Source organism: Nyctibius grandis, chromosome 7 (assembly GCF_013368605.1).
Source record: "Nyctibius grandis isolate bNycGra1 chromosome 7, bNycGra1.pri, whole genome shotgun sequence".
In the NCBI taxonomy this organism is placed as follows: domain Eukaryota; kingdom Metazoa; phylum Chordata; class Aves; order Nyctibiiformes; family Nyctibiidae; genus Nyctibius; species Nyctibius grandis.
Genome location: NC_090664.1, coordinates 4,104,877 through 4,131,414, shown reverse-complemented (window position 1 = coordinate 4,131,414; position 26,538 = coordinate 4,104,877). Strand labels below are relative to the sequence as shown.

The 26,538-nt window shown below is 41.1% G+C and overlaps 1 protein-coding gene across 2 annotated transcripts in view; it reads left to right on the top strand.

Annotated features, from left to right (window-relative positions):
* Window positions 1-26,538, top strand: part of BMPER (BMP binding endothelial regulator) — a 148,987-nt gene that overhangs the window by 24,073 nt on the left and 98,376 nt on the right. For both annotated transcript variants that reach the window (XM_068405195.1, XM_068405194.1), the window contains exons 3-6: window positions 1,602-1,701; window positions 12,887-12,969; window positions 14,492-14,582; window positions 15,395-15,477. In XM_068405195.1, coding sequence (XP_068261296.1) covers window positions 1,602-1,701; window positions 12,887-12,969; window positions 14,492-14,582; window positions 15,395-15,477 — 357 coding nt within the window. The remainder of the gene's footprint in view (window positions 1-1,601; window positions 1,702-12,886; window positions 12,970-14,491; window positions 14,583-15,394; window positions 15,478-26,538) is intronic.

Genomic DNA, 26,538 nt, shown 5'->3' with positions numbered 1-26,538 from the left:
CCTTTAAAATACAGACTGTGTGTAGTCGATTTGGTAAACCTGATTCTACTGCCCTTCACCAGGCTTTATGGAGGCAAAGTGAGGCGGCACTATGTTCACATAAAGGGAACCAAGACTTCACCCTTCACTCTAAAAAGAAGTTGTTGAGCCACTTGCACTGCTGTGCCATGGCTGCTTTGTGCCAGTCCAGAGCTACAGGCCTGACATAAATTCGCCACTTAAATTGCATTTATGGTTACTCTGCAATGCTGGAGTGATGCAGAGCAGCCAGCACGTAGTAGTGACCTGGCTTTTTACAGTAGTTGTTTGTGTCGCTGCAGCTGCACTTTAGGGCCTGATTCTCATTTGCTGATTTCACATGGGCTTGGTGAGAGTTGAGTCCTCGTTTAAACACTGATAAGATTAAAGTGCCTTTATAGCTCCCATCAGATCAGGCAGTGACTTTGAAGAAAATAAACCTCTGATTTTAGACAAAGAGCTGGAGTGTAATAAAAGCTGTGTGTTATCCTTCACAGGCACCTTGAATAAGGCCACAGGGAGCAAAAGAAAAAGACTGGAAAGCACGGTTTCTTTTCCTTTAGTTGTATGATTTACATTTTTCTAGCCCTTTGATTTTTTGGTCTCTAATTAAGTAATAAGATTGGGTGAGGTGGGTGTTTGCATCTAGTAAATGGCCACCTGTGTCACTTAATGAACTGAGCAACTAATTACAGGTGGAGGTCACTTCAGAGGGCTACTTTCAGTCGGGAATTTCAAGTAGTAAAATTTTACTGAAAGAAACCCCAAAAGTATTTGTTTTCTGCCCTCATTTAAAGGCAGGGATAACCAGAAGGGTTGACACCACAGGGGCAAGCCAGACTATAAATGGAGTATTTCTCCTGCCCGCTGTTGCACATCCTCTATTGACATTCCTTAATGTGGTCAACGTGCTCTTTGGCCTTGGCCATCGCTGGCTTTTTGCCGTAGAAAGATGACACTATAATGTACAGTGATTCTGCCTGCTTGTGTTGTTTCATTCATTTTCACCATTTTGGGGAGAAAGATGAATTACAGTAGTCTCTTTTCTAGTATAGTGTATAGTAGGCTCTTTTGAAGACCCTCTGGGTAGCTAGGTAATACCATCAGCTAAAAATGACTTTCAGCAGTGGCAGAGGGTTTTGTTTTCTGTGAGGTTGCCACCTCTTCCTCAGCTGTCTGTCCTTTTGACATCGTGAGAAACAATTCCTGAGCTGTGCAGTTCACAGGGCAGCACCTCAAGACCCTGAGGACATTTTAACAAGCGCATCATGTAGCTAGTTGTTCATTTAAGTAAAGTGGATTTCTTCAGTGGGGCACGTTTTCTGTACTATGATGGGTAGCAGTTATAAATTACTGTCTAAGTGGAGTTTAAACACCATTTACTTGAATTCCTGGATAATTCAGAGACTGTCTGCTACTGCATTCCTTCAAGGGGAGAAAAGTATTTTGAATCACAAGGACCTCTCCTGAAGTGGAAGAGCAAATTGCTAGTCTCACATTTTATTTTCTGAGTTGCAAGGAACTGAGCCGTGGATTTGGTTTGCTTGCAATAGCTTTTGTCTTTTTTTTTTTTCCCCCCCCAGAATAAGGAAGTGACATGCAAGAGAGAGAAGTGTCCGATGCTCTCCAAGGACTGTGCTCTCGTAATTAAGCAGAGAGGAGCTTGCTGTGAGCGTTGCAAAGGTGCGGTTCCCTTCCTGTTGTTTCCCTCTTTTTAAAAAGTTGTCAGTTCACATTTATGTTGCCAGAGATAGGACAAAGTTGGGAGCTTCTCAGCTGGGACTTGGCTGTCACCAGAGGCTTGGGAAGGGCAGTAACCACAATTAAAATCAATGTTTCCAAATCTGGTGGAAATGCATAAATTCACATATTCATCCTGGAATTATTAATTCTTGCACAACAACAATCCTTTGGAAGTATGTCTTTATTGTACTCCATTAGTATGTTGTCGGTATTTTGAGAGATATGTCCTGTTCTAACTTTATCTATTAGAAATATTTTAGGTCAAACTCAATCTGCTAGCAGTCACTGGTCGATAGGAACTCCTTAAACTTTTTGTGTGGTTGAACAGAATAGGAATAATGCTTCTGAGTTATAAAGAGCAGAGTAATTATCTGTGACTATTTTTATTTCTCCCTATACTAGAAACAAACCAACCAAATTGTGTTCATTTTACCAAATATTTCCTGATTCAAATAATAATATTTTGGACATTTTTGTTAAAGCCAAAATGGGCAACAATCTGAACATTGTACATTTATTTATTGACCAAGAGTGTATCTTCCAAGCTCTTTAGAATGAGCTAATTAATAAATATAAAAAATGAATAAATGACTTGTGTAAGCATCCATGGCATGTAACTACCATGCTTATCCACATGAAAAATGTGCAAGTAGATGAAGTTGAAAACTAGCCTTTTTTTATATCGATGCAGTTAAGTCATATGCTCTAAAACACTAATTTTGCTGAGGGACTGCTGACGCGGTCAATGAGGTAGAGAATGTCAGATTCAGACAGCTTTACTCTGCTTTGTTTTTTCTCTGTAGTTTAATTCCCCAGTGGTGATAGAGTGGCTTTGAGAGAGAGACGGGGTAGGATAAATTGTTGGGAAATGCAAGCGTTTATTGCCTTCCCAGAGGAAATACAAATGCAGGAAAACAGATTACACTGAAATTCAGGCGGAAGAAACATATGATGGATATGTGTTTTTCCTGGATGGCTGCAGAGGTTTGTTAGCTGCTGTGCTTATGATTTGTTTCTGTGGTGCGACTTTGGAATACGCTTGGCAAGCCCCAATTCGAGGATTTGTCTAAAAGTCTGACACTTAAAAGAAAAGGAAGTGAACTAGGAAAAAAAAATTAAAGCATTACTGAAACAGTAAGAATTTGTAGTTACAAGTTTTACATAAATTAAATGTAATCTATTTCTTTTGTGAAATTGTGTTTAGTGTCAGCTTTATAGCAAAAGTTTCCTAAACATTGGTTTGATTAGGCTGGAGGTTGATTCTCCATGCCGATAAAGGGATGCGTTGATTGGTCAATTGTGTGAAAATTTTATATACATACATATGCATATGTGAACGTATGCATACAAAATGATTCCACACTGAAGAAGATTAATGTTTCAAAGTTGAGGATACAGATATTAGTGTGTATGGGCTATTATCATTAGATGGGAACTTTAATTCAGACTCTTTGTAAGATACTTTGTTTATCCTGAATTGGGGTGAGTTCCTATAGAACATTATTAATAGGCTTGAGCCTGGCATCTCTAACAGGAAAATGAATAGAAACTGTTCAAAAATAGAATTAGGAGGCACATGGATAATTGCAATATAAGACGGAAGAGTTATGTCTTACAAAAATGCTAGTTATTTGAATTTATCATAAGTGTATGGACAAAGAGATCCAACTGATGTTGTCTTCCTGGATTTCTAATAGGCAGCCTACAAGATCCCTCACCAAAAACTACTAAAGAAACTAAGCAGTTCATAGAGAAACTCATCAATGAATAACTAGCAGGTGGTGACAATGAATGATTATTTTTGTAATGGAAAAAGGTTACCAGAAGATCCTTGCAAAGATCTCAACTTGTCAACATTCTCAAAAATGATCTAGAAAAGGGGGGAAGAGGGACACAAGGTTTGCTGCTGCTGACCTGATGTCTTTAGTGTAGTAAAGGAGGACGGCTGCCTGCGAGGAGTTGCAGAAGGTTCTTGAGACATTGAACAACTGATGACAAAAAGGCAAAGGAAAGTGGATGGGAATAAATGGGTGCACACAGGACAAAACAGTCCTAACTGTACAAATACAATGCTGGGCTCTGAGTTGACAATTACGTATTAACAACTGTTTCTCAGTGTTGTAAAAGACACTTCTGTAGCAGGATCAGCTCAACCCTCAGTAGCTCTCCAAAGGGAAAACCGAATTTTGGCTGGAAGGACATTTGGTCTGATCCAAGATGGCAGTTCCTATGTACTTAAGGTGCAAGAACAGCTTTACATTTCAGAATTTAAAAAAAAAGGCTTTCAAGGGCTTACTTTTAAAAGTAAACGTGAAATTTCTAAATAAGTTTTTCTGCTCTTTCTGAAAGGTAAAGCTAAATATGCACTACAGCAGTCCCAGATTGTCACCAGATTGTTCTGGTGCCATGGGCAGAGGCTGATGGAGCCACCTCTGCCCCCAGGAAGCTGCTTGTTTCCTTGCCACTCTGAGCGCTGCTGAAGCTTCTGCTGTGTTCTGTGCAAAAACTAAAACGAGTGTCCCATGAGGAGTATTCAGGGAATTGAGGGTGCAAACACCAGCCTGTCTGCGTAGCATATCACCTACTCCCTTTGGTGTCCCAGCAGCTCCACGGCACTCCCCGTGCGGAGCTCAGCTGCAGCCAAGACTTGGCCCTGCAGCGCTTGTTCTCAGTCACTATTTTGTCAAGCTGCCAGAGTGCCCATAGGGAATGCAAGCAGGAAAAGGGAAACAGGGATTTTTTAATTTTTTTTTTTCATCTAAACCCAAACAAAATGTGACAAAGAAAAGACATCAGAACCTGATGGCTTTTTTTCCTTGGATTCATTTCCAAAGCCTAGAAAAGCATAATCAGGCCTTACGGGCTATTGGCAGATCTCTTTGATAGCTTCACGTCTTCCTACCTTGTGAAGAAAGGAATAAATGAATGAATGGCTGCTGGCATTTGAGTACAACGTCAGGAGGATAACATCAAGACCAAAGGGTATGTTGCCAGAATTGGCTTGTGTAGGAAGGAAACCACCACTTATGAGTCATTTGTGACATTGCTGCCAGGATATTTTATTCTGAGAAGTGCATGAGGACTGGGTATGTAGGCCCCGTATCTCTGATAGCAAAGAATTAGTCTGAAACGAATAAATAGATGTCTGCAACGGTACATCCAGCTGAACTCCTGTGTTTAGAGCTTTGCATACAGGAGAAACTGAATTGTTGGTAAAGAATTTTTCCTGCAAACGGTTGTGTGCTGAGCATAGCCCCCTTGCTTCTGCTTGGGTATTTGTATGCTACTTCGATAATTTCTAGCACTTTTTCCTTTTTCTTAATAAACAAAAAAGTAAGAAACAGCAGCAAGTATAGCTTTTGCAGTCAGAAAATTCATCGTGGTGGAAACAATGTGTTATCCCTAACGTATTGAGAGATTTGACTTTACTTAAGATATTAATCCTCCAGACTAGCAATGTGTTTTAACACTGTTCTTGACCTGAGGTTCATAGGACTTTGGATAGTAAAGTCGGTGGGGCAAGGCTCTCTTTTGCTGTGTGTTTGTGCGAAGTCTGGAACAGAGAAATGTAGGCGCATGATTATGGCTCCCTGCTGCAAGGAGAATGCAAGCAACTAAGTAGGATAGTGAAAACGTTCAGAGAGATTATTCTTCTGACAGATACTTACTGTAGTTTATGAAACATACTATATACCTCTAGCATACTATTCATTTTGAAAATATTAAAAAATTAAGCCCTCTTATTACTTTAGCGTAGGATAAATGGGCCACTTTTCATGTGTCATTTTATTTAATATGTTTAATGAAAACATATGAGGTCATTGAGATTATAGAAATAGATTTGGCAGCATTTTCTCATTTAGTTGGATGGAGACCTGTCACTTGGATATAGAGCCCTCTACACCTCTAATAGTAAGTTATTTACTCTCTGAAGAAGTGGTATTACTGGCTCAGGGCTGCATGAATTTTGTATTTCTAAAATTGTGTACAATATTCTACTCTTTCATCCTAAGAATTTGAATCTTCCATGGACGTGCAAAGACAAAATTGGTGGGTATTTGTTACAACAGATATGATTTGTTGTTCTGAAGTTTCTTTCACTTCCCATGTGCAATTTCACTTTTTCTGCCCTTGTTAACTTTTGAGAGTTACTGTGGGGTGCTTTGTTGTGTTTGTTTTTTTTTTAAATTAATTAATGATCTTAGAGGTTCACATGCTGTGCTCCATTGATCTGGAGTCTACCAGAGAATGGAATCAGAGTGCAGGCAACAGCAGTGCTAGTTCCCCGGAATATTGACTATCCAAAGCTATCGTAGTTAATTGTGCATTTTTTGGAAAGGATATCAAATATTATGGTTGAGGATTGCAGCCAATATCAACTATTAGAGCTGGCTGGCAAAGGAAGTTAGAGGAAGGTTATGAGTTTATCAGTGTTCTGGCTACTCTATTAATGCCCTGCAGGAGCCATACATACATTTGGCACTTTGTTCCAAGGTTTAGGTGTTTGGACACCCCTAGTATGAGATACCCAATACCAGTTTGGTGCCCTGCTGTAAGACTGACTGGGGGGGCCTTTGTGTGGGGCCCTGATGGGGCACTATGACTTGCAGCCCATCCTTGCACGCTCAAGAGACAAGGGTACAACGTAAATAGATGGATGGAGGGGGATGGGCTAGGAAGAGAATTATATATTTTCCTACTAAAATATTTTTCACCTTCATCTGAATAATCTAGTCCTGGCATCTGTCAGAGACTGGTTATGGAAAGAGATGGTTTAGGGACATAATCAGGTCTTAACCGGTCTGTTGGCCTTTCTCACTGTCTCTCAGTCTCTTGGTAAAGTGCTCCAGCTCTGAACCAGGAGGCCTGTTTCTTGAGGTTGGAGGTACAGGTTCATCTCAACATTCAGTCAGTTTCTAGCTTTGTATTTCAAGTAAAGGCAGGGATTCTGTAGGAGCAACATATAGCTGCTAAGGACAGTATCATCCAGTATCATCATGGTGCCAGCTTTGATTACTTCTGGTTATGTCTAAGAAAAGGTCTCTCTGTCTCCGTTCTTCCTTTGAGTTAACTCTTCTTACAAAGGTCTTAGCACATACATTTCATATCCCTTGAATATCTGGTGTGTACTATTGTGTTCAGCAGCGCCTCAAATTTCAGGTTTTCTTATTACCTTGGTTAATATAATTTTCCATTTATGTAAGAAGCTTTTAATGAACTATCTTGTCATGTTGGTATAAATACTTCTGCAGTCAAACACCCGTTACCCAGAACTTTTACAATCACAGAGAAGTTGTTCAGGATGCTTGTATTAGAAAATAGAACAAGACCTCCGTGGTGATACATGGATGCACTTGTATCTTGTGTGTGGACATTGTTTCCAGTGCAGCAAAGTAAAAGGGAACTGAAGACCAGGATGGAGGCTTCACACACCATTCACATATAATGTTTCTCTGGAACAACATGATAAACATCTTAGGACACTTAATACTGGAATAAGAATTTGTTTTACTGTAACTTTGAATCTGTAAGCTGTTAATGATCATGAATGATTTTGCTGGTGTGAGAAAATCGGGTATAAATGGCAAGTAATTGTGCCACCAAGCAACATCATTCATGACACCCCTCCTAACCATGAGAGGTCAGAGTTCTCCAGCTGCCAGGCTTGGCAAACACGTGGAGTATCAGCTCAAGATTCAATGGCAGCTCTAACTACACAGCATTTTGGGTCATGAGGTTCTTATGGACCCTGCAGAGTGACTTTTTCCCCCCTATGTATATATCTATGTATCTATCTATATATCTCTGTGAAACACAAGACATTTGGGAAGGTGAAATTCAGTTCTGGTGGGGTGCAGGGGGCACAAACAGCACCAAGAGGAGTTGATGTCTTTATTTCTGCCACTGTTTGCTCAGCGAATATGAGCTGCTTTGCATCATATGCCCGTGAACCGTGCAGCCTGGCACAGCTCACCCCCATGGACACTTTACTCTGCTGTGTTGTACGCCCTTTATACGGCCCCTGCGCCTTGCGTCCCTTGGGTATTGTAATTGCGATGGCTCAGCTGCAAATAGGTTTGATTGTACTCAGTTACAGAGGAGAGAGTTGGATTTTCACTGTTTAGAGTCAGACTTAATAAACATGGGAGATTTTGTATATATTTTCATGCTCCTGTGTTGACAAATGAAGACCAGGGTTACCCAATAGGAAGTTTAATTTTCTAGTAGCTGTCAATGGCTTTACCATAATTAAGACATGTGAAAATATGTTTTATAATAGGTGTATGTGTGATTCACAGTTCTCTTATTTTGGCCAACAGATTTCATGCCAGGGAAATACTGCAGAATGTGCAAGTTATTGGTTTGTTTTTTTTTTTTTTTTTTTCACTAGAACTGATATTTAGTGTTAGCGTGCCTGGATACCTCCCTGAGGATTAATTTATCAAACACTAAATAAAACATGTCTTCTGACTGTTTTCTTTTTCCTAATGTTTATTTTCCATGCCAGTAGAGAGGTTACTTTTTTAAATAGAAAGTGGAGGGAATGTAAGAAAAAGACATAATGGGAGAAGAAAGATGCTGAAGAAATAAGGGATGGGGAGCCAGGCTATTGTGCACCAATCTATCACTTTCTCTTGGGAGAATACAGAAATGACTTGTCTATAAAATTCTCATTAGCCTAAAATAAGCAAAAATCTCTTCTGGAATCTTATTAGGCAATGTCAAATTGAGTAATAAAGGCTTGTTTTTAATGAACTCCTGAGGACACTGGTTGAGCTTTTGTACTACTAAACTATCTCTGACAGTTTCCCCATCTTCATGATACCGCTCTGTGCTGAGGTGTATGGGGAAGAAAAGAAAGGATCATTGAACAATGTTAACTGGATTTGGAAAGACAAATGGCTGCCTGATTGTCAATTTGTCCACATGCCAATAACAAAATCTGCTATAATTTGCCTCTTTTGTTATTCCAGTCCAATTCTGTGTGAGGACGCTTGTTTTGGAATTAAATTGCTCTCTCTCAAATTAAATCAGCCAAAAGTTAGTTTATTATGTTTGAAACTAAGGTGCTCAAGTAAGGCGTGTACAATATTGAAACAAAGTAGCTAAATTAGTATATTAGAAGCAATTTAACTGTCATTATTTTTTGTGCAGGAATGACTCAAGTCTAGAGGGTCATTTTGCCTTTATGAGGTGACTAGAAGGTAATTAGCAGTTTCCACTGCATGTACAACAATTGACCAACTTCGAAGTATTCAGTGGTTTGGTTTGACTCAGATAAGCAACTTTCAGCTTGCATGTTTATCCAGAACTTATCTGAACTATTTGGGTTGAAGTAGGTAATAGGAACAAAACCTACAACTAACTGAAAGTTAATATTTTACATTAATAAAACACCAGCTATTCTTAAAGAGAGAAGCAGGAAAGACTAAAAAATTAGGACACCCTCCTTGACTGATATGAATCACCGTAGCTCCATTAAAATTGATATAGGCCGCTGATATTTAAATTCCTTCCATATATGGAACCCTAAAGGATTTTTTTTTAATGGGGTATATGTCACGGGATCAAATTTACCTATTAATGTTGAATCTGTCACTTTTCATGTACTCCTTAGAACATTCTCAGGCTTTTCGGGTTCCCTTCTTGAAAACCTTCTCTGTAGCTCTTTCCTTTAAAGTTTTGTTTGAAGTATGTATTCAGGCAAAAGTAAATGGATAGCATTTAAGTGATTGTGCTAAGCTCTGATCTTTCTTGATTTATTTTTTTCTCCTGCTCTGCCTTTCAAATGGCAACAGAGACAGTACGTTAATGTAATAATATTACCAAAGGGAATTAAAATGGCTTTTAGGAACTTGAAGTATGTTTTGCCATACTTGGTTGTAGAAATTGGCATCAGGGACTTTGCTGATGCCTTTGGACATGAGATATTCAGTGACTACTACTTTTCAAGCCAAGTGTGGTGGACCTTTAATGATGGATGATCTAGAATGGCTCAACTGGGTTGGTGCATGGAGGCAGGTGGGTTTCAACTCAGCTGAATTTAGGTGAGGCTCATAAACTTCTATGCTATGAATAGGTGGGCTAGGAAAGTCCAGGTATATGTTTGCAGGTGTCAGCTGAGAGATTTGTACATTGAAAGTGAGGTTCAGAAAAACTAGCTGGCACGCGGGCTTTGTTTCCTTTTCCTTTTGAAGAGCAAGTGGTGGGTGTAGCTCTGGGGCATACAAAGGACAGAGTGACAGGGCACACCTCTGGTCAGGGACAAGTTAAAATCTCACACAGAGGTTGTAAAGCACTTCCTTTCTTGCCCTGCCTTCAGTTTGCCTGACCTTCAGCCTTCCCCCAGCTCTCGCCAAGCCTGCCTGTGTTACTGGCTAATTCTCCTTTTGTGCTGTTTCCTTCAACTGCATCTGATGAAATCCAGCTCCCACAGTGCCTCGCGTTGGTGCTTGCACGATGCTGCTCTGACTCCCTTGTTCAATCTGCTGGCCTGTGCCAAAGCTCAGGAGCAGTCTTAGTATCTCCAATGCTTCTGCAGACTTTTTCATCCTGGTCTCCATTTCTAAATTTCCCTTTTGCTGCCTGCAAGCTCTCCCTGCCATAGTTACGTCTGGTGTGCCGTCCACTAGTGCTGCCAGCACCATGTGACAGAAGTGGCTCCTGGGCAGGTGGAGTTTGGCTTCCTCCTTGCTGCTTTCCACAGGGACAATGCTGGCACTGCAGGGCAGAGGATTTTGTTGCGTAGCTTGGATGTGCACTTCAAGCGAGAGGAGTGGTGACTGCATGGACACACAACCTCCATGCTTTCTCGACTAGACTAATCCTTGAGCTGAAAATTTCAGTTTAATATGCACGTCTGTACATGCAGATTAGCCCAGGGTCATTAGCTTTCTTACAGAGAAAACATTTTAAATTAAAGAACATAATTGGTGAGCAAATATGCAAGGTATTTTGCAGTTGTTGGTTTCCAACCTGGCCCTTGCTTCTGCACCATGCTGAAGACACCAGACCCATCTGGTAAATACACACACGGATATTTAACAACGCAGCTTGTTCCATCTTGAGTGTCCAGCATGTAAACTCTTTCTCGGACTGGGACCAGTATGCAAGTATGGCTTGGACTTCTGCAACTTGGGGATACTAAAATGCATTGAACAGGCTCTGCTACTCATCAGGGTTTGCAGTGAGCAGTAAGTGAGACTGTGCTGCAAGATTAGCTTGGTGGTTTTTGAAATGGGTCTTCCAAATGCATAAGAGGAGTATAGGGCTTCACGTTCCTCTTTTGACACGTTGGCCTGTGTGTGAGAGCTCACGCAGAACTTTATTAATATGCTGAGAATCTGAACACTCCTTTATTATTCAAAAGTGCTTCATAGAGGCTTTGCTACTTAAAATATTCAGGTGTATACTTTGTACCTTTCAATATTTGTCAAAGATTAAATTATCACAGCCAGCTCTTAGACTACTGATCAACTGTTTTAAAAACATACCTGTTTCAGCTTAGGTAAGTGAAATGGCCACAGCATCTGCAGATTTCTCCTGTGTTGCTCTGTACTTAGCATGGAAAAATGTCCGAGTGCTGCAAATCCCGAAGTACAAATCTTCTGTTGTCTCAGATCTTAACTGGAGGCAGTTAACACATTTGTAAATGATCGCTGTATATTGGGTTTTCTTTAGATTTGGGGTTGAATACAAAATGATTTTGTGGGTATTTTAAGTTCCTCAGCACTTTGGAGCTGTGACCCTCAAGTTTTCTTATACAGTGGGCTTACTGGTGTGGGGCCCATAACTTGCCTTTATTTTCAGGAGGGCATAAAACGTAGCCCAAAGCAGTTCAGGACAGTGCGCCCTGCACAGCAGAGAGTGATTTAGAGTAGCTGCTGAGGGAGGGTGTGGGGAGAGAATGGTGCCCTGGGCATTGTTTGACTGATTGTAGTTTTATGCTTGGTGACTTTATGTATATGTCTGTGTTTCAAACTCTCTGGCAGGACTCCTGTTGGTTTCATGGGCTCTTTGATCAAGCTTATTTTGAATAAAATAGACTAGGAAAAAACCCTCAGAGCAGTAAATAGAAAATGGGCATTTTTCCTGCAGAAAATGGGGTATGTGTTGCTTTAAAAAAATTTTTTTCAAACACTTTTGCTCTCCAAAGACTTAATTTTTAATTGAAACAATTTTGCATTAATAAACTAACTCTTTTAAAACAAATATTTTATTTCCACTTAATATGTCTTTTCTAGTTTTGCTTTTCTGGTGAGATATTTATTCTTTGTGTTCTATTTCGGTTTTCCCTTTTGCAAAATACTAGAAAACAGTGAAAGAATGGGAAGGGAACTAGTAAGAATACGTAATTAAAAAATATGAAAATTAAAGTGTTTTTTTTTTTTCGAACAGCTCAAAGAAACTTCATTTTGCACAAAAAATACTTACTGATCCTGCGCACGGGCAAACCAGCCTATTTTCTGTTAACAAAGTTGTCATATAACACCCACAGACATATAAAGCCAAACCCTGTGGGACTCCAAAATCTCCCCACTTAGAGATTCACCACCCACACAGAAGAGCCTGATGGCTTTTAGTGTATGTGGATGTTGATCCCTTCTGTCATGAAAGCGAAAAAGGTATAAAGAAGGAGTAGCTCTGCCAATATCCGTGCATCCATGCTGAGATGTGCTGGCTGAAGAGATCTCCCAGGGGTTTTGGTTAATGGATGAGGATAGCATGGCCAGGCTGGATGATGAACATTTCCAGCTCTTCTTTTACCCCCTCTCCTGCCTCCAGTGCGTGGGTGGCTGAGCAGCTCCTGAATGGACAGCAGAACAGCCACCAACATCTATTTTTTAAGTAAATTGTCACTGATTTCAGTTTGTCTTGAACGGTCGTAGTTTATAAGGAGTTTGGCCGGTCATGCACCAAGAGCAGACATCTGAGACGGGGGTTTCTTCCAGCCCTCCCAGGGCACGATCCCTTTTGTCGGTCCCAGCTCTCAGCTCTACCTCTTCTGTTAACCCAGGGGAGAAGACGGATCTCATTTAGGATGCTGCTCTGTGATCCTCATGAGCAGCCTCCCAAACGATGACTGCATTCAGCCTAACTGATGTGCTTCTGTCTCTTCCTCTAGATTGCAGTTTTGGAGGAAATACGTACAACAGCTCTATGAAATGGCACCTCCCTAGCAATCCCTGTGTTACATACCAGTGCCAGGTAAGGATGGCATCAGCATCATGATAATCGAGTCATGAGCTTTTCCCATGAGATTTTTGAGCCTTTTTTTATCAATCCAAACAACCTCAAATATTTTATATCCAAAGCACAATATGGAACTTGCATTTAAAGTAATTTAAATCCACTCAGATGTGGCCAGCTATAACCAAACATTCAGAAACGTAGGTTTTATGTGGCTTGAGCGCCCAAACATTGCTGAAGGAGAGGTACGTAGCCCTGCCATTTCCTGCTGTCTTGATCCTGAAATTAGTCCTCATTTTTCAGAATGCTAAGCCTTTTCTGAGATACAAATTATTATTTTAGTATTTGGCCACTTGTATGTGTCCATGGCTTTTACTTGGGATGTTCTTTAAGAGAAACCCACAACCAAATCTTCTTTTCCTGGGCTCCTGTGCTGTTAGCACAGTGGTATTTTTGGTAGATTACCTATCTGCAACGATAGCATTTGCAAGATTGTCCATTTTCAGGCGTAAACCAAGTAATTATGTAGGTAATTTTAGTTTCTGTCTCTGAATAGATCTGTAATTTTTGCTGATAATTTGATCCAGTTTTAATAGTAACACTTGGACAGCTACTAAGAATCACAACTGTTGGGAAGAGGAGAAATGAATGAGTATGAAGAGCTTCTAGAAACACGAGAAAAGGGTTTCAAGATTTTTCTCTTTTTCTGTGATACTTCTGCTCTACAAAACCCACCCATGTTTTTAAAGACAAGTGCACTGAGAAGAATTAAGCTGGAGCAGCAGTGTTGTATATACTTGCTCTTAATGAAAAGATACAACTTGAATTTAGATACTCTGGTCACTACTAGCTACATTAAATGAGCAATTCTTTATTGCCTGTTTCATTGTCTAAATGCAGAACTGGGAGATCCTGTTTACCCTAGACCCACACATTTAAAAAACAGGTTTCCCTTGACTCCAAATGCAAAGCTGCAAGCAGCAAAAAAAGTAGCAGCCTTTTGTGCACAGATCCTCACACCCAGATTTGTTCAGAAGGACTCTTGACTTCTTGAACAAGAAGTACAGGAAATGTTAATTTACTAATTCTTATCAGGCGAGGCATCAAAGATAAGCGTCTCCCCTCTACAGAACAAGGTGCTTTTATCTGCTTTCTAAGTCTTTTTTCCTCCAAGGGGAGAGGGACGAGAAGGCTTTGCGTCTGGCCTGTTTTCACTAGAGCTGCATGGCAGATTGCTGAGGCTAAGGATTCCTGATAAAGCAGGATTCCTTTGCCTAAGAAGGTGGTTGGTCTCTTACCTGATGCATTTTAAGGCAAATCCTGTGTCTGGAGTCAGGGAGACTCAAGTGGATCTTTTGACTGTGGATTAGCCTCAATCCTGATAGCAGGCAGCAGGTACAGAAAGAAAAGAGGTTATGAAATCCAGTGCTCCGCAGCATGTACTGTGCTTTAATTGTACCGCTAGTAATTGTGGATTTTTTTGCTTGTTGAAGCAACCACAATGCTAACAGTGACCATGTCTGATCTGCTTCTTTTTCAGGAAGGAGTGATAGTAGAGTCGGAGGTACAGTGTGTTGTCCATTGCAAAAACCCTTCCAAACTCATGGGAATGTGTTGTCCAGTGTGTCCAGGTGAGATTTCATGGGAAGGTGCTGTTCCACATGTGCGACTCTATTTCTATTGGTAACCATCATTACTTGGGAGGTTGCCTCTAGCTTCTCCGTTGTACTTGATAAGTTACTAAAATGTGGGCCAGTGGCTCGCAATGACCTAAATGACACAAGAAGAGCAGGCTTAATATTTTTTAGCAGAGGACGTGCAGACTAGGGGATGCATAGGCAATAGCCTGTGGCAATATCCACGTATGTATTTACGTCATTTTTCAGAAGGTGTGTCATCTGGGTTTGCCTGGCTGATGACTGGGATTTTGTTAGAAGGGGAAGTATAAGAGTAATCCTAAAAAAGGAGACTCACTTTTTGAAAGGGAGTGGGAATGAGTTGCCTTTGTGAAGCACAGTGGTAAATTAACATGGTTTTATGGGCTAATTTGATTTTAACAGAGGTTTTGTAGGTAAGCACTGCTCCAGCTGTGATATAGTGTGTTTATTATATTCTAATTTGTTATAATTTCTGCCAACATCTAATATAAACTCAGGGAGTAAGTATGAGTAGTATAAAGCAAATAGCTTAGAAAAGTGTTTCAAAGCCACTTTTAATGGAAGACCTGACTTAGCCTTATCTTCACTGGTGCAAATTTATCTGCTATAGAATGATGCTTTCTTTCCCCAAAAAGATATTTTGGGGTTCTCAAGGCCTCTGCAACGGCTTCTGAAGTGATTTGTATCAGGTAGGTTGCTTTTTGTGTTGTCCTCTGGTGGGGTGTGGTATAGCAAAAAGGCAGCATGCTATCCTGAGCTAAACTTATTCAAATACTGTTTTCCAGGTTGTATATTTGAAGGGAGACATTACAATGAAGGAGAAGAATTTAGGCCTGAAGGAAATAAATGTACCAAGTGCTCTTGTATTGTAAGTATTTGCCTTTGGCATTGTATCTCCCTGTATGAACTTCAAAAGGCATGTTGTTATTGCCATAACAAAGCAAAAAATATAAGGAATTCAACACTATTATGCATTCTTCTCTTGGAATTCAGGTTTCTATTAAAGATTTTACTGCACTAATCCATTATATCACTCATATTCTGAGTTTATAATATTTTTTTTTTTTTGTGACGTTACACTGTATGCAGATAGAGCAGGATATTTGGGAGAGGGTTGACGTGTTAAATTAGTGATGCCTTTTTTTGCAATGGGATCGTGCAGGAGGAGACAGAAAGCTTTTTGGGTTTCATCTATTGGTCAACATTTCTAAGATGTTTCCTTAAACTGAGCTTTTGCAAGGATTCCTTTCAGCTGTATGTGGCAAGGGCCTTTGCTCTGAATTACTGAGTGAAAGGATGAGGGTAGCCTCCTTAGGCTGTCCCAGGTGGATTTTGGCTTGACACTTAATGAAAGGTCATATCCTGGATTTTTATCCTTGACTAGCAACAATATAGAGAGGAAGTAATAATTGCATCCTTTGGGTAATGAGCATAGGCTTCTCTTTCACTTCCATTAAGTTAAAAGATAATGCTGTATGAGCTGGGGCAGATAACTTTGACTTCATTGGTGTGATCTGTGAGACCAGTAAAATGCAAAGTTCAAATCACTGCTTTTGTTGCAATCGATGGGCCAGTTATCAGCAGAAAATGCAAGGCCTGGGAACTTTACATTTCAGTGGAATGCCAAGAGTTTTGTCAGTACCAGACACAGCTCTCCTGCATCATGAAAATAAAATAAAAAAGGGAGGACAGAAGGATAGAATTCAAAAATTAATATGTATTTATACATAGAAACACACACACATTTAATGAAGCTGCTGCAGAGAACTTCGACTGTTGGGGGAAAAAAATCCTGGTAATCTGCAAAATTAATTTACGCTTAATCATTAATGCTCCTGTGGAGAAGTAGGCTGCTCAGGTCAGTTTGTTTCTTTTTTTTGTTTGTTTGTTTGTGGGTTTTTTGTTTTTTTGTTTTTTAAGTTTTAATCCTGTAATAATGAAAATATGCTGTCACACATGTCACAGTGATCTACGCCCTGGGCTCCTGCTCTGCTGAATGCCTCCTGTCCCAGGCTGAGGAACGTTGTTCCCTTTGTGCTCAGTGGGTCCCCCTTCCACTTTAGCTTCAGCTGTAAAGCAGTAGCTTTACACTCTGGCTCTCCTTAGTCATGTTCCTCAGGGGAAGGCAGGTCTGAATGGTTGAGAAGTCTGTGGAGACATGCTTGAGTCTTTTCAGGCTGTGCTTTGCTCTTTCATAAGTACTGTACAGGTATTGCCTATTGCCCAGTTGTTGGTGTTCCAGTATCTCCTTGATCAACTTTTCTTTGTTTCCTAAATAAGAAAAGCAACTGTGCCGAGAAGAACATGGGAGGTGGGAGATATTTGGGGAGAGCAACGTAAAGAAATATAGGAATATAGGGTCAGACCTGATGGTCTTTCCTTGACAGTTGCCAGTCTCAGCTACATTAGAGAAGAAAACGCATCAGCTACTGACAGTAAGACATTTAAAGCCTCAAGCAAGAGGCTTAATGAACCCTTCCGAGAAAGATGGTATGACGGTCTTGGATGTTAATGACATCTGTATAAAATGTCCAGCTCTAATTCTGAATCTCACTGACAGCAAAATAAATGCCATCTATGCGTAAGCCACACCTGACCTCCCTTCTCTCTCTCTACAATGCCTTTTTTTACCCTCTGCCCGTTTTGTTCAGAATTTGGGCCCATGCTAATTCCTCTGTAATTTAAATTCGAAGCAAATAATGGGGGGGTACCCTCAGGACTGTGATAGTGGTTTGCTGCCTGCTTTACATCCATTTCCTTTTCAGAATGGGACCTCAGTGAACCACTTATCTAAGCAGTTGGTGGATGTCTTATTTAAAGATACCTATCTAGTCATGCGATGTGGTGGGAACAGGCTTGTGTGTGATGTGCTGTAACTTGTGCAGGCTTTAACAGATGAAAGGTAGCTCCTCACCACAAATTAGATTTCTTCTGGGATTTCAGATTGTAACTATTGAGCGAGTCTTTTGTGGAAACGCAGCAGAGGAAGTGGCATAAATTATTGCTAAGGTATTTTGGTGGGAGGTGGTGGTGTAAGAATTCAAGCCACTCTCATTTCAGGGTGAATTCTGAATTTTACTTGGGAGTGAGCTTTTCTAGTGGTGGATTATTCTGGACTTCAAAAGCCATCACTGTCCTGGGGATAGCTCAGGCTGGTACTGCAGGCAGCATTGAACAGGAAGAAAGTAAAGAGAGATGGCTGTGGTTTGTTTTCCTGGAGAGATGTAGGGTTGTCCCACTCTCACTAAATGTATTAAAATGAGGAATGAATTACAAAAAAGGAATTTTACTGTTGCAAAATGATGCACTGAAAAGTCAGCACGCATCGGCAAGCCTGGACTGTGGGGCTCAGTCTTTGGAAAGCTCTTTGGTAGTTCAAGTTTGTGGTATTTTCAGCTCAAAGCGGTGCATACTAGATACTATCGAGCTCCTAAAGAATGTTAAATGATTGTTAAGATTTTTTTTGGGGGTTTGTTTTTAACACGTGTTGCCTGTGCAAATGAGGACAAAACGGGGATCTTAGGGGTTGGGGATGCTGGTCTCAGCAGAGCAGACTGGCTGATTGCCACGCTCCCCTTGCGCTCCTCGGCCCTGAAGGGTGGGGAAAGCAACGGCACGGCTACGTGTGGGCAACTCACCCAGTCCTTACCCGCTGCACGCTCAACTCATTCATACGGTTTCTGTTCAACACCACTTGTGGTTCTAGTTATTGTGTACTGAAAACCGGACCAAACCCACCAAACTCATTTCATGTAGGTCACCGAAACAACCCATTAGTTAATAACTTTTGGGCTGCTACCGAGCCAGGCCGCGCTCGTGGCAGTGAGGCGGAGATGAAAGCCCTGTATTCCATTACTGCTCTCCTGAGCGAGCCGCTCCTTGGGGCGACTAAGATTTCTTGTGGAGAATGAAAACATATCACCTCTCACTCAATGCATATTGCCTGTCAGGAGTGAACGAGCTGACTTTTAATGACTCGGTTTCTCCGGGGAGAGGCATTTGTGTAAGAAAGGTGGACGGGATAATAGGGATCTCCTCGCACCCCGGCTGAAACCCAGCTCTCACAATAATTCATCTGTCTGGCCTGTTCCTGCTTTTCGTGATAGACCAGTGGTCTGTTCTAGAGAAACCTTGGATATTTTCCCTACCATAAGCACCTACTTAAATGAAGGACTGGCTGCTTTAATCAAGTGTTATTTCTCAGATACTACTTTTATGGGGTCGACAGTGTGTTTCTGCTTGCACAGTGAGAGCACTTGGCTTACATGTTTCCTTTCCTACAGCCTGCATTAAAATAGTCAGACTGTGATTATCTTAAATGTTTTCATTTTCTCTTTTGATGTAGCACGTTTGGAAAAAAAATAATAGTGAAGGGGGAAGGAGACAGAGCCAGGGAGGGAGGAGAGGAGGTTTGGCAGGAAAGTGACCTTGTGTGAGAGCGGTAACCATGGAGAAGCTTATCTTTGAATGGTAGTATCCAAACTCATAACTAGCCCCTTTTGACTCACACTGCTGTTACCCAGACCATGGGCGCTGCGTGTTTCGGCATGCGAGGCATGCGGCGGTACGAGGTACCACCATGCTGAGAGCACGCAGAACTATGGAGACGCCCCAGCCCAGGACACGTCTTCCTCCACACCCCCGCGGGGAGAGAGGAGCAGACCCGCTTGGGAAACGGTTGGAAGGCTGGATTACGGCATTACTGGGATGATCGAGGGCCAGGAGCAGGAAGGGTCATGCTGTCTGTCTGTCCTGCAGGGAGGCATGTCGTGGGGACGACCGTTGGCAGGGCGGTCACGCACGTTTTGTCCCCAAGCAGTATTGTTTTGCTTCTTAGATGCTCTTCCAAAATGATTTGAAGCAAGTGAAACCCAAATGGCTGGAAGCAGAGCGTGGAGGTTTGGGGCCCTTGGGGAGCTGAATTTAAAAGCATCCTTGGCTCAATCTCCTTTGCATCATTGGGGGCTTTTACACTGCTGCTCAGGCGTGTTCAGAGGGACTCAAGACGCATACAGGTCCTGGTCTGCAGGTGTACACATGGGTCTGTGCAGGAAATGTCTCGTCACTTACGTTCCTGAGTGCTAGGGTGCAAAAACTGCATAATGAAAGCTTTGCACAAAGAAAAGGAAATCGCACCAAGGAAATCTGTTCTTAAATCAATGAGTAACAGGCGTTGCAACTGTGATAAGTAATGAGAAACTACATATGTTAGTGTTTTGGATGCTGAGGGTGGAATTCATCTTGTCTAGCTCCAGCCATTCAGAAGTAATGTGTCTGGTCTGAACTACTTATCTGGGCTTCTCTTCAGTTAATGGAGAGAGAGAGAGAGGTGGGATGGATTACTCTCTGCAGATGCCTATCTGCCCCCACTAACTACAGAGGGAGCCTACCCGGCTCCCTGGCCTCTGAGATGGCTGAAGATAGCTGAGATGGATCCCACCCCTGCAGTCAGCTGGGTGATAAAGCACCCTGATACTGCTTTGACAGCTTGGTTTTAACAGATATTGGGAGCTGCTGAAATACGTTCCCACCACAATGGATTGCGGGGGAGGTACTCCAGTCTACTGGGAAACTCAGGGGAACACGCAATTAAGTGTGTCCTCAGTGAAGGCTGGTAGCAGAAGCTATGTCTAAATTCAAATTTCCATCCTCAGTGCAGTGCCAAATGCTGATCTTCCCAAATTTCCATGTACTCTAGCTGCTTTGATTCAGTTCCAAACTCTGGCAGACACTGTCTGCCCCCACTTCGGGGGCTAAGAAACGGAGACAAAGAGTTGTAGTAAGGAGTGGAGAAGCAATGAGTTGATCTTTTGCTAGGAGGAGTGTTCACTTTCTCAAAGTTAGTGACATAAGTAGAAGTGGTTGGCTTATAGATGGATGCAAACGGAGAGCAGTAAGCATTCAGAAATGGGATACGGAGGGATGCTCACCATGTCTCTCTGGGAACTCCCCATAAGTTTGTCTGCAGATTTTTTGCAAGGCTAGAAAGTTCAGTTTTCTGACTAGCCTAATAAAACCACAATCTTTGAGGTAAGTGAAGAGGTATGTCTGAGCAGGTAGGTGTGGAAGAGCAAGTACTTGGTATGTGCTGAACTTCAGCAAGAAAAATAATGCAGCATAGATGCATAGACAGTGTCCTGTTATATATTCTTTCTGTATCTGATTTTCTTCAGACTTCAAAAAGTATATCCACTTCCATGGGGATTGTACACTACATGTGCCATGTCTGAAATACTAAATTCCTTTAATTTTGGAAATATCAAAGTTAAAAAAAATTAGTTTGGACATTTTTAAAAAAAAATATTGGTTAGAAAACAATGTGAGGTGTTTTTTTTTTCTCTCATTGACATGCATAGCCATTTTTAATCTTTCTTCTGATTTCTCTCAAAAAAATGCAAACATTTTCTCAAAAAATGTGCCTTTGAAAAAAAGTTAAAATAGTTTTAATAAAAGTCATGGAGTAAAGTTAAAAATAAAATTAATCACAGTTTTTCTGAAATACAAGTCGACTCTGGAATAGCAATGCAAGTGAGCATAATTCAGTGTAATTATTCAGTGTAAATGATTTCGTATTCATAAGCACTTGAAATCTCAGACTTTAGAAAGCATCTTTCTGTGGCAAGGTCTCATTTCCTCCCTCTGGGGATATTTGAATTTAATCCTACATCTCTCCTACCTGCAGAGCTTCCTAGCTCACCTAGTCAGAGTGTGTTCCCCGCTCAGGCTGAAGAAACCCTTCATCATACTTTTAATTTGGGTGAGGATTGAAGGAGTCTTTCTGTGAAGCGAGAGACTGTGCCCAGTTTGGGCACATTTCTAGGGGAGCAGAGGTATTGAGCAGCTTCCTGAAGATCTAGGTGACTCTTGAAGGATCATGAGCCCGGATCAAGCAGCGTGTTTCCCGTATCCCTTCCTCAGAGCCCGTTGCTCGCCCCTTCTGCCCTTCAGGATGCCGTTCAAATTTACCTTCCGTGCTTCAGCATGGACCATGCTCCTCTGGCTCTGCAGTCAGAGGGGTCTGCTTCCAGCTGTTCTTCTCTCTTCTTGTCCATTGTTTTACATAGGTAGCACTACCCAGTTGTTGTTATTTCTGAGATGGTATCTATGGCCACTAGTCAAAGATGAGTGCCTATTGTGCTTTATGTCATAAGGACATGCATTCCTGTACCTGAGAGAAGAGAGTGTGGAAGAAGAATGTGAAGAAAGATAAAAGGGTGATTTGGCAGATTTCTGCGGGAATTTTTCCTGCTGGAAAAGGAGGGTGGAAACACTGAGGAACTGGAGGAAGGAGCTCTGCCTTTGTAAGGCTCTTGTTTAGACAGAGACCATCTTTCCAGTTTGATGATCCAAGATGGTATTGTGATAATTAATGAATTAAGTGATACTAGAAGCCATGAAAGACTTAAAACTTCCTGGGTACCTAAAGGGCCCCCCAACTGTGCATTGCATGAACAACCTCTTGCAGTACAGAGAAGTGGCTAGGGCTTCTTATCATTTAAAGGAAATGAAAGCACATAGCAGGATGGATTTTGCACTCCTAAAGCATATAAAGAAAAAAATAGTGCAGGTTGACCACTTTTAAATGGTGATAAGAAAGGCTTATACCTTGAGCGTAGGTTGCTGTCATTCTTGAGAGCAAAGGAACAGAGCTTATGCTGTCAGGTGTCTGTCCCCTGTCTCCTTAAACTTTTCCTAATTAACAGGCTGAGATTGATTGTTCTTATTGACAAAGAAGAATTAAGTACACAGAGCTTTAACAATAAAGGAGAGCTGTTAACAGGCAGCCTCTGATGAGGGGACTATTTTTTATTGGCATTGGGCTGCAATGAAGACTGCAAACATCTCTGCTATAACTCACTCCTTGCAAAGGCAAGGAACTGTCTTGGAGGGAAAACAAAGCAGTAAGATGGCAGAAAACAAAGAACCTGGGTAAAGTAAGCAAACAAACAAACAAAGAACCTGCTGCCCTGCAGGGGATGAAAGTGGTTTCAGAAGTACCCAGCGAAGACAAAGGTTTTATGTGAGATGGCTGTAGCACTTCTTGTAAGTGGCTTCAAATGGGAATGCGTGTGGCATCTCGTGGGAACGCTTGTGTGCAGAATTGATTTGGGTCTAAAGGATTCCCACAAGTTGTGGTAGGAAGCAGTAAAAGCAATAGCTTGTCAATTAACAGGGCCTTTGTTTGCCAGACATTTTATGAAGAGTCCAAGACCCTTCTGGCTGGTGTTAGAATGAAGGAAAGGCTGACAAGAGTAGGAGTGCTTGGCTTTCATGTTTGTCACCCTTTCAGTTTAAATAAACTTGGATGTCGCAGGTTTGGGGTTGTTATCGGATAACAACAGTTAATGATTTTAAACTTGTACACAGCCCTCTGTGTCTTGAGACAAGATGTCTTAGTATGCACAATACTGCTAAATGAATTTACACAAGAGAGCTTAACCAATTGTGTAACACCTACTTGTTTTCCTTTGTCCGATTTTCAAAAGAAAAAAAAAAAAGAAAAAAAATTAAAGATTGGAGGCAATACATTGCTACATGTGGGGCTTCGGATTTTAGTTTTTTCCCCTCTCTCAAGTCTGACCTCTGCATCACTTTGGGTACCATATTTTTTACTTAATCGTGCTGTAGCCATTGACTTTGTTCATATTTAATATCTTTTGTAGAAGATGTAAAGTGAAACTTGGGATCATTAAGTTTGAATTGCTGTTGAGATCTAGTGTGATTGCCAAATTCCATCTTGACTTGCTATTAGTCTGCCTAAATTCTCCTTTCCACTGCATCCCACAGCATTGCTTTTGTCTTCTATCCTGGAAGCATTTTGTGTTGATAAGGGAGGAAGTTTCCAACCCTGCCTGATAAACTATTCTCCACCTAGGATAAGTGATAAATTAACATTTCTTACAACAAACCAGTCATATAGAAAGACTTCTTGGATTCCATCAACTTTTTAAATGTTAATGAACATATTTATTACTTTTGTTGCCTTATTTAATGATGAGAGACAAACACACTGGACAGGCAAGGGGAGGAAAATGATACCCAGCAAATTATTTTCAGGATTGTGACAGGCTGTAACTTTTTTTATACAACTTATCGTCTTAGGACGAGCAGGATAGGCAGAATAATAATTCATTGGCTGTCAAAATAGACATGGGAAACAGAAAAGGAAAAAAAAGTTCTTTGAGACATGACAGTGATTTACTTAATCTTCCTTTAACCTGTCAGAAATAAAATTTGACTAGGAGCCAAGCTATCGTAACATCTTTGGCAGTCTGCTGTGGGTACATCAGTCTGAAGGAAAGATGCAGAAATCCTTGTGGGGAAGTTGCAGTTAGACTTAAGCCCCCAGCTTCCACCGTAGGTGCTTAAATATGAAAGGTGAGTCCTTAAAAATGTTTTCTAACTCTAGTGATAGAAATTGCCTGGATGTCTTAAGTTTCTTCCAGGAAGTAGCTCTCTCATGGTGCCTAAACTTCTGTCCCAAACATGACTAGAACACCATTAAACTTGACAATCCCAAGCCTCATTGAAAACCCAAGAAGTTTTCAGCTCTCTGCCAGAAGCTTTGTAATGAAACATTGAGATTTTTCTACAGAAAGAGGATGTGTGTGTGGGAGGGTTGTTGGTTTTGTTTTGTTTTTTTTAAACTGGAGTTTAGTGGCATATTTTGTGCTAAAATAATTGAAATGGAAATTTCTTTATCGCCCCTACTTGGGTGTCAGAGCCAATGCAATTGAAAACTGCAAAGTCCAGATTTCCGGCAGGCTCAAATTTGATGTTTGAGGCATCTAAGCCCAAAAGTATTTGAGTAGCTTACATGCTTTGTGTGGTTTCTTTTCTTTTTTTTCTTTTATTTCTCCAGAATACAGCACCAGGAGTTTTCTGAGAGTGGGAGAGAAGCTAATGTGCCCTTGCCAATAGTACCTTACTTAATGGGGAAATACAGAGCTGGCCTCAGCTCTGAGAGCATAACAATGAGGAGGGTCCTGTTCCTTTTGCCATCCTCTGCCTTGCATCCAAGTGTTCAACGTGCTGAACAAAAATTTGAAAACGAGACAATGTATGTGAAAATAATTAATTCCAAGGAGTCTAAGGATTTTGTGCGTTTCAGCGCTCAGTCTGTTCTCTTCCCCCTCTCCTAGTTGCAGCATAACTTTCCTTCTCCTGGATGCAGCTGAATAGCAATTCTTCCTAGCAATCTCAGTTGCTGATGGACTATTTATTCTTTCAGCAGCCAGCTGAACTGCCCTGCTCTCTGTCCTTTGAGGTCAGTTTTTTTAATTCCCCAAGGTTCCTGCAGTTACCATTCCTCCCCATCTAGGTTTTTTAGTGATGCACTTAAGCAAGTATGAGTATGTGCATCTCTGGCACCATGCAGGGAGGGAAAATCCTATGTTTATTGTATTTTCTACTCTCCACTGCTCTTTGTAGTTGACATGCACATGTAAAATCTCTTATCAGTAGTACTTGCACAGCATCTGCTACTATGACTTTGTCTTTTTGACTGTGAACCTGATTCTAACATGGTGAGCATTTTATAAAGTAGCTAAATGGGAATAGGACCCATAATAGTTGACACCTGGTGGAAACCAAGCCAGGGAGGCATTTTCTTTCCCCATGGTGTTGTTACATTCCTCGTGGTCAGCAGTAATAACTCTGCCTCCTAAAGTATGGGTTGTGGGGTTTTATGCTGTGTTCAAATGGGCAGCGCTTGAAGCTTTAGCGTTTATGGTGTTTGGAGGACACGTTCTTGCTTCCTGAGTATTCAATGCAGCAGAGGTAACAGCAAGCAATTATATAAAATGAGGAGTAAGTTACAGGCTAATTTGAGAGCCAAAGGGGATGGAGGGCAAAGAAATATGCTTGTATGTCAACAGAAACATTGTCAACTTGTGTAGCACATTTGCTGTTGTTCCCCGAGACTGTTTTTGCAGTATTTCTCTGAGTCAGACAAGAGGCTAATAAGGATACTATTAATATATCTAATGACCAAAAGTGCTTCTTGCAGTTTTCACAATGAGTGCCTGTGTTTCTATTTCTAAATATCTTATCCGACTGTCTCTCATTGCTGTCAGTCTCTGGGAAATCCTTTATCTCAGGCTTTCTTCAAACTTACGGAAAGAGAAGGTGGCAAATTTCCCAAAGTAGACTTGGATTTTGCTTGCTTGTTCCCTGGTACTGCTCTTCAGACTTCAGTGAGTAGCCTGGTATACTCTGATTATAATAAATTTTTGATTCCTGTCTGATTTTTCATGTAGGGCATTGGGTTTCAAACAGAGAGGATATTCCCTTCTCAGGGTGTGACAAGGTTTAGCAGAGGGGAGCCAAGTCATGCTTAGGGAATAACTTTTTCCTTCATGATGTAGTGGTTGCAAAACAACGTGTAAAGCACACAGTGCTCTAAGGGGAGCAGGCAGGGCTCAAACTGACTGGGACCCTGGAACTGCTACAGCAAGGGAAGGTGCCATCTTGTCCATGAAAACCCAGGGGTATCCAGATGGTACAGAGATAAAAAGCTGCTATTTCCAGCTCCCCACAAATTCCTTCATCTCTCCTTCATTTTGAACTCTGTCTTTTTCTAAATACTTATGCTTACTAAAGTGGGGAAGCATGCATAAGATGTGTCTTGGAAGCGGGCAGATGAAAGCAAAGGCAAAAAAAAGAATTCACCATTCCTGGTGTACAGGATTTCTCCAGTATTTGTCTTGTGCAAGCAAAGTAAACCAGTCATACTGGGAGTAGGAGCTTTAAGTCAGTATCAAAAATAATTTCTAAAATCTCATTTGAAATTCATATCAACTTTTATCAGATGGAAGACTTTCTCCTAGGGATGACACTTGCCCACAGAAGGAAAACTAAAATAAAATGTAGCATACCACACATACCCAGTCAGAACAGCCTGAGATATTCATATATAGAATGCCTACAA